This window comes from Seriola lalandi, unplaced genomic scaffold (genome assembly GCF_002814215.2).
Source record: "Seriola lalandi dorsalis isolate HSWRI2012SDOR001 ecotype SW California unplaced genomic scaffold, Sedor1 jcf7180002054544, whole genome shotgun sequence".
NCBI classification, from domain to species: domain Eukaryota; kingdom Metazoa; phylum Chordata; class Actinopteri; order Carangiformes; family Carangidae; genus Seriola; species Seriola lalandi.
Window position 1 is genome coordinate 5339989 of NW_019525097.1, and position 13886 is coordinate 5353874.

Sequence of the window (13886 nt, forward strand, 5' to 3'; positions counted from 1 at the left end):
GCATTAAAAAAAAAAATAACCAGCGGAAACCAAAATACAAATATGACTCTGCATTTTGACATGCTTTGAGTGAGCCATAATTAAGGGTACATAGTGTTTTTTCTAAACAACTTCCAGTCACCAATTAAAAAGCAGCTGCGGTCAAAAAGGACAAGATTTTATGTCACTGATTTTGTGTCTGTAACTCACCGTTGCCGGTCTGCTTTATAGGAGGAAGTCAACTCATCGAACAGTGTGCAGTTCATCTCCATCAACGTCTTCAGCACATTGTACACCAGAGCTACGATTGTCCTGCAACACAGCAGAGAGACGCTGCCATCAGTAACAGTCAGAAACATTACACAAAGCAGTGGACATTTCTCAAACCTGTAAATGTAAATTTTTAAAATGTAATTCCTTTCACCTACACTTGGTTCATGTGGCAGCAGAAACAAAAAACAAATGAAACTACAAACCATCTGCATTACCAGATAGTGTTGCCTTTTAACTGAGAAATCTTTCAGTTGTAATTTGAGCGAAGTGACCCTTTAAATACACCTCACAAAACTCAGGAATGAATTTCCAGGATGAAAACCTTTCAGTTCACTGTAACACTACAGTACATGTTCTATCTCTGTGCTTGTGCCTGGATAATTCTGAAAAACACAAAACAAAACAAAAACCTATTTTTGCCAGCAGTCGTTATTTCAGCTGATGTTTCCGCGTCAACATGCAGCACGTGTTCATACAACACATTAATTAATATGAACTCTCCTTATACAGTAACTGAGGAGCCGTTATTTTTCTGAGTAACACGGTAAATGTATGCAACTGATGCAATTACGTCCAAGAACTAGAAGCAGAAACACCGGACATATCATCATGGTGGCGTCTATACGTCTGCAACACGTATTGGTAAACATAATCTCAAGAGCAGCACATGACTGCAGTGTTATACAACCACAGGAGGTTTCTGTGCATCGATGTTGACTCTTGACCTTTGGGAACGATGCATATACAGTAATCAGAGCCGAGCAGGGCCACAAGCTAATGATTCACATTTATGTTTGAGAGCTGCATCTTTAGTCAATGGACCTTTGAGCTCAGATTGTCTCCATCATATGACAGGTTTCCTTTTTACAGAAGAGGATGTGAGGTGGATGTGTGTTTCCTGCATGTGGATGATTGTGAAGTTAGCCGGCCGGCTTCAGAGTACATACGGATTCCAGTGCTCTTTGGAGATTCTGTACAGGCTACCGAACATGATGGGGAGGATCTTGTCGATGTTCTCCTCGATGAGGCTGAGGATGTACTCGTTGTTCCAGAAGTACAGCGCTCGCTCTGCTACCTGTGAGGACGGAGACGGAGGGGTAAGGAGGACTGTAGTCAAACAGTGAGGCGGGGCTGAAGGAAGGACTGTGCTGGTTAATGACACGCTTCACTCATGAAAAAGGAACGTGGGACGTTTCAGACCTTATTGTTTAAATGTGATGGCAATTTCACCAGTCACGTAAAAGTTATCACAGCGGGAACAAAATAAAAATGAAATCACTGAAGCATGGTGAATGAGTCACTCGCAGTGCGGGACAAAAGCTCTAACACAGTAATTATTAGGTAGTTAGGTAATTAAGCCGCCAGTATACTCTGCAGGCTGGATGGTCGAACAAAGGAAACCCCCTCCCCTGACACATTTCTGAAGTCAGATTTGGAAAGGGCCGGACATTTTTGGAATTTTCCAAAACTGACAAATCAGACATTCACACCGATCTCTCTCATGCCTCTCGTGAAATACTGAATGCAACACTATGGATGTCTTCCAGGAGAGACAGCCTGAAAATGTGCTCGTTTATCAGCATGTCTGAATAAGATTTCCCTGCTCTCTATCATCTTCTTTCACTCCGCCTTTGTGTGTGGTTGTTTGGGACCGTAACTATAAACACTTCTGGTTTCCAACGTGGTCTGACATCATAAACTACCTTTGATCAAACATAAGCAGCCCTGTCATTGAGATCTTTCATCTCCATGTTGTGTAAAATTGTCATTATCATTAAATGTTTATATACTGGTTATGAATGCTAAATAGGGGACCTAAAGTAAAATGTTACCAACGTGCGCCGGTAGGTGCATGTGGTCCTTGTCTGAAAAGGGCTATTTGCAAAAGACGAAGGGTGTAGAATGATGTGAAACCAACTGTATGTTTCTGTGCGTTGGTGTGTTTTTAGCCCTACCTGAAAGTGTGGATTGGCCACACATTTAGAGATCTGTTTGAACAACGGCTCCTGGATTTTCTTGAATTGCGTTGGTTCAATGACATCCAGAATCTCCTCAATTTCACCGAGGAACATCACCTAATTGGATTAAAAAAAAGGTGCAGAATATGAAGCAGAGCCTTAAAATCTGGTCGACACCTCTGGTAAGTGTGTGGTGTGTTCACAGACGTGCAGCATACCTCTTTCTGGCTGCAGGTTTTAGGCCAAAACTTCAGCAGCCCGCGGATCACCTGCACAGATAAACATTTCTTGAGAATTTCTCTTTAATGTCAAAAAAAAGAACAACAGTCTGTTTGAGTGCCTGGTTGCTAGCACCCACAACAGTTTCCCTGCGGTGTAGACTAATTTAGTGCTTGAGGCTTTGTGCTTTGAGTGGGAGGAATGATAAAAAAAAAAATCAATTTTTAAAAAAAGTACCGGTTCAGTGAGCGTAGGATCCTTCTCCAGGAACTGGACCACACAGTAGGCCAGCTGAGTGACACAAAAAATAACAACATCAACCTGATAACACTACATTAGAACGATGACTGCCTTAGCTGTTAGATACGCATCTGGATTGGAAACATACAGACCAGACCAGCTGAGCGTTGCCGTTTACATGGAGGTGGACGTGGGAAGGCATCATCAGACAAGATACAAAGAGTCTGCTGATGTTTATAGGTCAAAGGATTTTCTATAAAATATTCAATATGATGATTTTTGTTTGACGTCATGTATCTGTCCAACCCTAACCATCTGAACCGTTAAACTATAAAAAGGGGCTGTACCTCCCACACAGTTCCTTTCATACAGATGTAAAATGACTCAAATTAAAGCTGAGACTTTAATATAATATCCATTCATTTATTTAAATTTGAAAAAACAAAAATGTGTGACTGTACAAATACAGTCTGGTCTGTATGATCATCTTTTTAATTTCCACTGTGCTAAGTAGAAAATACATTGCAACATCATGATTATCAATGAAGTGCATTTTCATTTCAAAGCCACTAGACGGTGCTACAGTACTGAGATTACATCATGACAGTGTTCAATCCTGCTAAAAACAACTCCTAACAACAGCTGTTATAAATTATATCAAATCTTTTCTGTGTTTTGAAATAAACAAATCAAATGAAGATAAAACACAAACAAACAAACAAACATGTTGTGATACAGGACATCCAGCCAAAATAATAGACATAAGAGAGTTTTTACTACCTGCGCGTGGAAAAGGGCGAGTCCTTTAGCTGTGTGTAACGGGATGAGCACCTTCATCAGGAACTGCTTGTGCTCCGCCTTCAGAGGTAACGCAAACCCGTTGATGATACTGTAAACAGAGAAACAACAGAAACAATGTGAGATTACTGAAAGACAGCAGCACAACCTGAGCAGAGCTGTGAATATTCAGCTCCTGAAGAAGGGAATTCAGTGCAATAACAGCTCCAACATGAGACAAGGAGAGCGTTTCAGGACGTTCTGCACAAGCCCGTTTCAAACCTTAAACACAGGACCGAATAAAGACTAAAGACCTGGTCTCTACGATACCGGTGATTAAATCTTTAACTAATTTATCTCAAATCTAACTTAAAAATTGAGAAAAAACTTTTTGGAGAATGTGTGATTAAAATAAAACAAAATGGCAATGTTGCCAAATGCCACTGGAAGAAGTCAAAACAAGTAATATTACCTCTTTGTGGATAAATGCACTCAATATTTTACAACCCAACATGTTTAGCCTCAAAAGATACGCTTGACATTTTATTCACACGGAAAAAATAATCAAGACTGGTCAGCAGTAAAAGCAAAAGGGTAATGTTGTGATGTTATGTTACATTAGGGCTGCAACTGATGACTATTATTATACGTTTATTTGATGGTTATTTTCTTAATTAATCAATTAATTGTACAGTCTATAAAAAAACGCTTTTTATAATTTCCCAGCGCCCAAGGAATTACATTCAGAATATCCATCCAACCGTCCAAAACTCAATGATATTCAGTTTACAGTTTATAAATGACAAAGGAAAACATTCAATCCTCACACTGAAGAAGCTGAAGCTAGAGAAATGACTTGGCATTTTGGCTTGAAAAACTGAAACAATTTATTGATGATCAATCAATATGGCTCTGGTCTACATGATGACCAACTTTATGTCACCATACGTCAATACTCACCTTCCCAGGATTTCCAGCAGCTCAGCCACTCCGTTGAAATGCTCCGTTTCATAGATGAACCTGCAACAGCAACAAACACATTGACGACAGAAATTATGAAACACATTGCGACATAACAGCCCTAAAAACAGAGCACAATGATCAGAACAATTGATCCAGGCTGCTCCCAATACTGTTTTCTTTTTTTTCTTTTTGTTTTTTTTTTTTAGATATAAATATCATCACCCTGATTTGTGAGTTGCGTTTTATATATGAGATTTCACTGGTGTCCCAACACTCTTACACATGCAGACCACAAAAGTTTTACTTGTTCCTACAAGAAAAAAAAAAGTGACAGTCTGTCTGCATTTGAGCTGCCAAAAAAGTCGAGCCTCTAGGAAACTGGGATCACTCGAGACCAAAGGATTAAAATCTGTAAATTCTCTAACTGATAAGACGTCTCATTGACACAGGTGACAAATGGTTAGGCGACTCGGAAAATGTAAACATACTCAGACAAAAAGACTGACTGTTGCTGATCTTATTTAACTTAATGAGCCATACGTCATTCATCTCCTCTGTTTGGTAACCCATTTCCATGTGGCTGTGCACCCATGGTATGTACAGACAGAGCCTGACAACTGTGGCACTATTTTTATTCTCGGTGGCAGATGGTCAAAGTGGGTGCACCCGTTTTGCCACCTTGCCTGTTGGAAACGACATCAAGTGTCCCCTGTTTCAATCATCTAAAGCTCATTGTCACGCAGCAACAGGAGCCGTAAAGATTCAGCACGCTGCCTCCATCTGCACTTATATTTCTGCTCCCTGAATCTGTCTGAGCCTCGTAATGTGATGATGAATGTGATGATTCCTCAGATGGCTCAATGCAAAATGGAGTAAACTGAAAACCAGGACCAGAAACTCCAAACCAAACCTTAATAGAGTTGATGGGAGATATTTTTCTGCTGCATTCACTGTATGTTTCAGTGAAACAGATCAGAAAGAGATTGAGAACTTTCTTTTAAAATCACAACTGGGGGACGAGGGGCCATTATTTTTGCACAGGTCGAAAACCAAATAGTTCTAGGAACTGTGGAACCAAAGGAACTAAACACAGGAACAAAAGTAGGAACCATGAGGTCTCCTGTTTGTTTCCAGCATCTGAAGTTCTATGAAGATCAGGCAAACTAGACCAACAGCAGAGCAGGCCTAAAAATGTAAACAATATTTACACACAAGAAAATATTAGGACAACATGATGTGTGTATTTAAGGTTGTACGTTTCAGATGTTTGAGTGGTGGTAATGACTGAAGGAAAAGGAGGACTGAAACCTCCCGAGTGTCTGACTCCACAGTATGAAGGTTATTTATTTCTGTTTTTGAACATATGTGCCAGAAAATAAAGTGCTATTCCTCTTGTTCAGGAAAGGAAAAGAAATATGTGGGAAAAGAAAGAAAAACTTTTCTGCTGAACTTTTTCAGAATCGATTCAAAATTTTACTCACCTCAAGAAAATATTGTTGATCTGCTTCCTGATGAAGGCTCGCAACCCCAGGAATTTTCCATAAATGCGATGCAGGATGGTTTTCAGGAAGTCCCTCTCCCTGGGGTCCTCACTATCAAACAGCTCCAAGAGCTGAGAGGACAGAGGAAAAGACAAACACAAACTCTCTCAGTCCTGATTCATTTGAAAGAAATTTAAAAAGTGAATAAAATCAAATAGGATCCAATACTTTATCATGTGTCTTTACTGTATAGCTAAATGAACCAAGAATAAGGATGGGTTCTCTTTTGCATCTCACTCTGACACCACAGACATGAAAAAAGATGACATACTCAAACATGTGATCAGTTTGTCGTCAACAACAAAAATGGCCGACCTCCTTAAACATTGTCAACAACAAAAAGTCAACGAAACAACTGCAAGATGCCATATTTGTGCCAGGGGACTCATGAGGAATGGGGGCAGGGACAAATCCTTTGTTTACACATCTACTTCCTGACACGTTAAAGTAAGAACTTGTGGTATTTTTGATGACCTGGGAACGACGAGTGCTCGATGAGGATTAGATTCGCATATAACAAACCTCACGGTTCAATGTTATTGTTCACCGCTGAAACATTTGACTTGATGGGTTAGACATGTACAGTTTCATCTTTAACCATTTCCTATGAAATACTTTAGTAACTACAGTAACATATTGAGGGTTTGCCCAGTGGTGGGCTGAGCTGCTCTGGTCTGTTTGCTTCTACTTTTCCCAACTTGTTAAAACTTAGAGGGACTTAACGTGACATCCTGCTATGATTAATTAATGCAAAGCCAGCGTACGCCGTGATCAATTAATCAATCACCTGCTGAGCTGAAGTCAGATTCTGACACGCCTCATTTCATTATCAACGTAGTTTCTAGAGGATTTATTCAATGCTTCATATTTCATAAAAATGTAATAATTTCTTTTAGTTAGTGCAGGCCTCTTTAATTCAGGCCGCAGGGGGGTCCTTCATTATAAAAATCTGCGTGAAACCCTGAATACTGAATCACAGCCGGGCAATGGGATTACATATTGTGATATTGATTTTCTCTGGGCGGCTGTGGCTCAGGAGGTAGAGAGGGTCGTCCACTAATTAGAAGGTTGGTGTTTGGATCCCCGGCTCCATTTACGCAAACAGTGAAGAGGACAAGACCACAAGGACCACACTAAGGAGGCCTTTTCTACTAATCTTAAACTGCAATGACTGATATTTCTGGCCACTTGGGGGCAGCTACCTTAAGTTGTGAACATAGTTAACAAACAATTGCTTATTTACACATCCAGCGTATAGAGAAACATTATCGTTCATTTGGAGTTGTGTTTGTATGCACCTAATGAATGTTAAATCCAGTGTTCACTCTTTTTTGCTCTTCACCGCCTCCCGTCTTCTTCAGCTTTAAAAAGGCTCCACCAGCGAGTCTCTAACTGCATCTATCGGTCATTTGGTGCCGAGCAAGCGGCGCACACTGGGTTCTTAAGATCATTTTAGAGCCGCAGGTTCCTGCTGTGTCCAGAGATATGACACCACGAGAGCAGTGAGAGTGTGAACCCAGGCGGTGAAGTTGTTGGCTGGACAGGTAAACAATGAGCTCAAAGTCTCATAGTAAAAACAACAGAAAGATGGAGCAGACAACAGCTGTAAAATGTGAAATTTTCTTTTTTACATTTTCTGACATTTTATAGACTAAATTATTTATAAATGAATCAAGAAATGAATCTGCAGATTAATCAATATTGAAAGTAAGACAATAAACTTATTGACTCATGAAAGTGAAATGTAGAAGAAGGGAAGAAAACTGGAAAGTGTTTGTCAAAATATTCTTACACTTAAATGTTTTGGTAAATTTGGTGAATTTTGCATCCTTATAGAACTGAGAGCAGAGATGAGTTTTGACCGTTCAGGAGTTAATCAATGAGCACAAAATGGGATATAAACACAAAGCTGACAGAGTATAATTCAGAGATGCTGCTTGTGCCTGAGGAAACGTCAATATTCAATCACAACAAGTCACGCTAGGATTTGAGTTTTCTCCGGAGCCCGACATGCACATGTCCCTGAATAAGCCAGTGGTCATGGTGCGACTTTTACCTTTTACCAGGCTACATATCCATCTGTATCTAAATATAAATGCAACTTACTTACAAAGGGTCCACAGACATATTGAGGGAAAAAATGAAAAAGAAAACAATCCTCCTTCATGGTTAAATAAACCTACTCCTGGAAATCATATGCAATCAAGTCAATCCCTTAATTGCATGCTCATGATAAAAGGATTATCCACTATGAGAACAATGAGGTCATTACTGAAATTAATTCAGTAATACCTTGATTAAAAGCCTATGTGCACCAAATTTGATTGAGATACAAACAGGGCAACAAGTGTGACCACGTGACAACAACAAGAAAGGCACATGTGCAGGACATGAATATAGTCCTGGCTGTAATGACTTTCAAGTGAAGCAGTTTTCTATTTACGTATAAAACCTCAGGCTCACACTGACACTGACTGGACAATGTCACACTAAAGCCTGAGGTTCATCTGCGCTGCACGAAGCCTGATGCTAAAACTGTGCTGAGACCTAAATACATTGGGAAACTGACCATAAAATGATTTGATTTTGTGATTACACGTCTTTGGTGGTTGGATGTGAGAATCAGTACAAGGATGTCAGATACTTACACCCTGCTCACACTTGGCTCATACACACGTGTCCTGGCTCACACAGTACAGTACTGACTCGACCGGACAGAGATACGTGCAGGTGACAAAGTGACCTAATATACACCGACCGGAATCTGACCATTTCAACTCTGTCAAATAATGTCCATTACACAGAGACTAATGAAACTCTTCTTGCACTGTGCTGAATCAGTTATGGATTTAAATGCATCAAATATTTTAAAATAAACTATAAACTGAGAAGGAACAGATCCCTCATGTCGACACACAGATACAGATACACTCCACAGCACTTTACCAGCGCTCCCTGACAAGAAAAAAAACAAAACAAAAAAAAATCAGCCTAAAATACTCCCCGACCACGTGTCTGACCACATGTTCAGCTCTTAGCTCCACATATGGTTGTTTTCCCATGTTGAGGGCTGTTTTCTGCAGCAGGATCACCAGCACCAGAGCAGTGCTAGTTTTAAAAGCTACATATTCAAGGCCCAAAAATATGCCAGTAACTAGTGAGTATGGCAGAAAACCGGTAATGAGCTTGGTCCTGAGGAGCTGCACTGCGAGTCACTCTAAAGGGATGTTACCCAACATATACCGTTTATATTGCTTCTTGCTTCTTCAGTCACTGCTTCCTTGTGATCCCTTCCACATGCTAACAGCTACATGTAGCTTACTTATCGATTCACAGCATCTCCCAGCTAGAATTAACAGAATGTGCTTGTAGTAGACACTGAGAACAGGTTCACAGCTTCACAGCTTCAGATGATTAGATCAAAGTTGACATCAAAACATCCATTATTAAAGAGTGGGCCTGCAAGACAATGACACAATAACAGAGACGCATACTGTACGTGTACAGTGCAAATATCAAACACCTCGTAATGAGTAAGGTCTCCACAGGGTTTGCCTTTGGGAAGTAGGTTGCTGAGGTGCAAAGAGCCAATAAGAATCAAAAAAAGTATGACAACAGATGCACAGAAGGAGGGGCTTGTAAAAACGTCCTTGAAAAAAACGTCACAACCTCTAGCTCCTCTTAGGATGTTTGTCCTTGCTCCCCTCAGTGCTTTAACCTCTGTGGTGTGTGCATCTCATGTCTATGCTGTGTGTATTACGGTGACTTAAGTTAACTTAACCACAGGGCTTCTTTCCCTTCCTTAACTGCCACCCAAACCTCCACCTTGTTCCCGTTGCTCCAACCACAGTTCGCCTCTCTCCCCCTGAAGAGTAAACAACGGGCGGCTATTTAAAGCTTCCCCACGACACACTAACATCATGGAAAGTCGGTCCAGGCACCTTGGATGTGGCCCAGCCAACATTCCAGACTCTGTGGTCCCTGTTAGCTGCTGCTTCTCCCTGCAGCTTCACACACGAAGCGAAGCATTCCTGAGGTAGGTGGGTACTGAGCCAGGACAGATGTAGACGAGCTGCAGCGGATTAATGGTTTGACTCATCCAACAAAGCATAACGTAGGATGGTGAACTCCCAAAACACATCACAATGCATTTAATACATTCAGAAATTCTAAAAACATTTGACCAGCCACCCGTAACAGCCAAAAAGAGCTGTCAACAATTAAATGACTTTTAATGTGAATAGTTTCTTACCTTTCTATTATAGTAAAACAAAACATCTTTGGGTTTTGAACTGCTTGTTGGACGATACAAGGCATTTGAAGATGAGAGAAGCACTGTGTGCTGTGTAGTGCAGTTATTCCTCACACCTTGTTCACTGCGCTGGCGCACGACATGCCGCAGAAACAAAACATCATGTCGGTCGTGTGGAACTTTTACAAAGTGTGTGAGACAGATGTAATATATGCCATCTGCAATGCATGCCAAAAATGATCAGCATTGGCTGTGGATCATTTATCATTATTTATTCATTGTTCATTTTAGGAGGATAAAAAGCAGTGTCCTACTGTCTCCTCAAAATGGCAAAAGGAAAAATGGCTTCGGTTTCACTGCCACTGTTGTAGCATTACGTTTCTCTTCTTGCTAACAAGGAAACATGTATTGATGCATGTGCTTTTATTCAATCGGCGACTGCTGTAATCCTAATGTGGTGTAATAAGAAAATGTCGTTATTACCAGAAATCTAGTTTAAAGACTCTAACTGACAACTTTCTCTTATGCTGCCAGTGCAACTTATTCAGCAGGTGGGTGTTCAGATCCCAACTTCCTCGATCGTTGCAACAGAGCGTAACAGAATGAAATGCCTTCAAGAAGAGACAGAAATCTGTACAATTATCTTAATATAGAAAATATCCCCGACAGCTGTTTTCTCACCTTGGCTTCCGTTGTGAAACTCTGGAACAGCTGCAAGATTTTTTGATTCCTGTTCGTGAGTGTATGTTTGTGTGTTGGCCAGTTCTCCAGGGGACGTGATGGGTGGTAAACCTGATCATGTGGTTTTGATAATGCTTGAAAACCCAATAAAAATGTATAAATAGAATGTGTTGCAATGATGCATGTTGTGTTTGGAAACCTGCTGACAGTTTGACACATTCATTATCATCAAAGTCAAAGTGTTTTCACTCACCTGCAGAACAAATTTCTGATCTATGTAGCGCTTTGCGATGCTGGGCTGGAAGTCTGGGTTTTCTAGGAAACGCAGGAGAAACTCGTAGACCAGCTGGAAAATAAAAGGAAAATTAAAAAAAATAAATAGAGATACTCTGACGCATAATGATGTAATGTAAATGTTAAAGAGCACAGACTTGTTTAAGGATCATATTCTTACATGCATGTGAGGCCATGAAGCCTCTAGAGTGGGTTCATCCTCCTCTGGGTCAAAATCAGGGTTTTCACTTGGTGGAAGAGTCCGGAAAATGTTGGTGCAGATCTTGAAAAGGAAGGAAAGAGTCAGATTTATTATACAAACAGAGAGAAAGGGTTAACATCCCAGGAGACCTACAGTCGGGAAAACAGATACCGACAGTTAATCACAGATGATCAACAAGTGATCCTTTACGTCAACACACAGAAACACGATGATAGGTAGAAAGCTGATCAAGTTTTATTGCTGACTTTTTTTTCCCCCGACCAGATGCTGTTTTGTCAAATCTGATTTGGTTTCCAGGTCCCCACACCCTCCTCTAATTAAAAAAAGTTGCTTGTAGCATTGTTCCAAAACTACGTCTCTGCTTGGCTGCCAACATCGTTAGTCACACACCCTGCCTTGCAATTGTTTTTTTTTTTGTTTTTTTTACCACATACTATATTGAGGTGTAGTGTGAATGAGTAGTACTGAAACCTCTTCATTAATTTGGTTACAGTTTATTAGCCGAAAAGCCAAACAACTTGTACCTGAGGCAAAAAAACAAAAAGATGCTGTAATCCCCATTTTGAGCTGCATGACCAGATGTTTGGTGGTAAGCAGCTGTTACAGTTTCCCATAGGTGAAATAAATGTAGGCACAGCGGGTCAAGATGTATTTGAGTGAGAGACAAATTGATGCGAAGTGTAAACTGCAACTCGCCTCTACACAACCTGGACACAAAATGAATTCACTGCTCTGAATTCTTCAAAAAAAAACTTCTGGTTTAACTCAGGGGAAGAATAATACAAACACACTTGATAATTGGGAGCGGAGGGCAACTTAGTCTGGACATCGTCTGATCATATCTAAATTTAACTGAGGATGTTTAATATGGTCACCAAAACAGAAAGGAGCTAAATAAAACCATTACAGATTCTGCATCTGCTGTAACCCCCTATTAAAATTCCGCACCAAAGACAATCATTGTAGACAGGTCACCGCCACCTCCGTCCCACCTTGTTATTTTTAGCCATGGTAAATTTGAGAGTGACACACACACAGACGCAGCAGTGGCGAGCTCGAAAAGCTGGCATTACGTGATTGGGTGCACACTCATGCTGACGTGATAAAGACAACATCAAATTACCTATTGGCAGCTGTAAAAATCTAAATAACACTAATGGGAGAGGAAGGCGGCAAAGGAATTTTAAATTTTAAACGCTCGCCCAAGATCTGTGAACAACTCTCGACTCTAGATGGATTCATGGGTTATACCAGCAGATATCCATACAAAAGCAGCAAACAAGGATACTACAGGCTGACTCGTTATGTAAATTATCGTGGTATCCACTCTGATATTTTCTACCATGCTGGAAATTTTAAATTCAGAAGGTCCCAGAAGGATCAGAGAGAAGAGTTACAGCAGTTGTTTCTGACCTTCTGACTTCTTAAAACAAAACTATGTCTTCTTGCGACCCCTCATCACAGGCAGCAAGTTTATTCCTTCTCAGATTATATTTGGAGGCCTGCAGAGTTAAACTTATTCAGTAGTTAAAAGACAATTTGAAAAAAAAAAAGAAAAAGATTAGAAAAAAGTCTGAAGAATAAATTTGATTTTGTGTATCATTTATTATTTATCATGTATTTTTTCTGTAAACCCTTAGGAGGGATCCCGAACTTGTCCACCTTTCCTCAGTTAGTCATCATAATTTGGGCTTCCTGTCAATTCCTGAATCCCTCTGGACATACAGTGTGTTATGGAGGCCATCATATCTGGGAGTTTTTGTAACTTGTTTAAATTTGCCTCTGCTATGTCGAACTTGCGCTCATGGTGTTAAAGCCCTGAAACGAAGAATTTCTTAATACAATATGATGCGTTATTCGCTTCGTGGCCACTACGTTCGGCACAGCCGTCAAACAGCTCCTCAGTCCCTGTTTTGCTCCGCAGTGGGATAAATTGTTCAAGAAACTGATGTAAAATTTCTGGATATATCCCTTTAAATTTCCCTAATTAATATTTTTTCAGTTAAAATGATGGAGGGTCGTCACTAAATTTGTTTAACTCGGTTTGGCTGAACCCCCACCTTTGAATACATTTTTTCACTGGAGGGGAATGTCGATTTCGTCCCCCATGGCTTAAAAAAAAAAAGTGACATGACAAAAAGTATTTTGAAGGGAGCTGGAGTCTCGATTTTCACATGACAATTATTTTGATCTTGTTATTAGTGGAAAGGAATGGTACCAGGCTTGTTCTTGTGCTGCTGCGGTCCATCCCCTTCAAGGTTGAATGAGCTGTGCATTCAGAGATGCCCTTCAGCTCACCACTGTTGTAGTGAGCTGTTATTTGCCTGCTTGTGGCCTTCCTGTTATTTTAGAGAAGTCTGAAACTGTAGTGCAGCTGTTTTCTGAGCTGATGAAAATACCATCTGGAAACAACATTTATACAATGTTCAAAATCGCTTACATCGAGCATACATTAGCCAAACAGTAACAGAACCTGGCGACTGCTTGCATGATTTATTATTCACAGA

General features: G+C 40.3%; 1 protein-coding gene across 2 annotated transcripts in view; it reads right to left on the reverse strand.

The window, feature by feature from the left end:
* Nucleotides 1-13886, reverse strand: part of ppp2r5a (protein phosphatase 2, regulatory subunit B', alpha isoform) — a 38562-nt gene that overhangs the window by 891 nt on the left and 23785 nt on the right. The window contains exons 3-12 of one of the 2 annotated variants that reach the window (XM_023415038.2): nucleotides 11338-11439; nucleotides 11137-11229; nucleotides 5891-6021; nucleotides 4407-4466; nucleotides 3450-3558; nucleotides 2667-2720; nucleotides 2429-2479; nucleotides 2208-2327; nucleotides 1200-1327; nucleotides 190-291 (exon numbers count right to left, since the gene is read on the reverse strand). In XM_023415038.2, the coding sequence (XP_023270806.1) occupies nucleotides 190-291; nucleotides 1200-1327; nucleotides 2208-2327; nucleotides 2429-2479; nucleotides 2667-2720; nucleotides 3450-3558; nucleotides 4407-4466; nucleotides 5891-6021; nucleotides 11137-11229; nucleotides 11338-11439 (950 nt within the window). Of the gene's footprint in view, nucleotides 1-189; nucleotides 292-1199; nucleotides 1328-2207; nucleotides 2328-2428; nucleotides 2480-2666; nucleotides 2721-3448; nucleotides 3559-4406; nucleotides 4467-5890; nucleotides 6022-11136; nucleotides 11230-11337; nucleotides 11440-13886 lie in introns of both variants that reach the window. The other variant, XM_087176296.1, reaches the window with a different exon arrangement.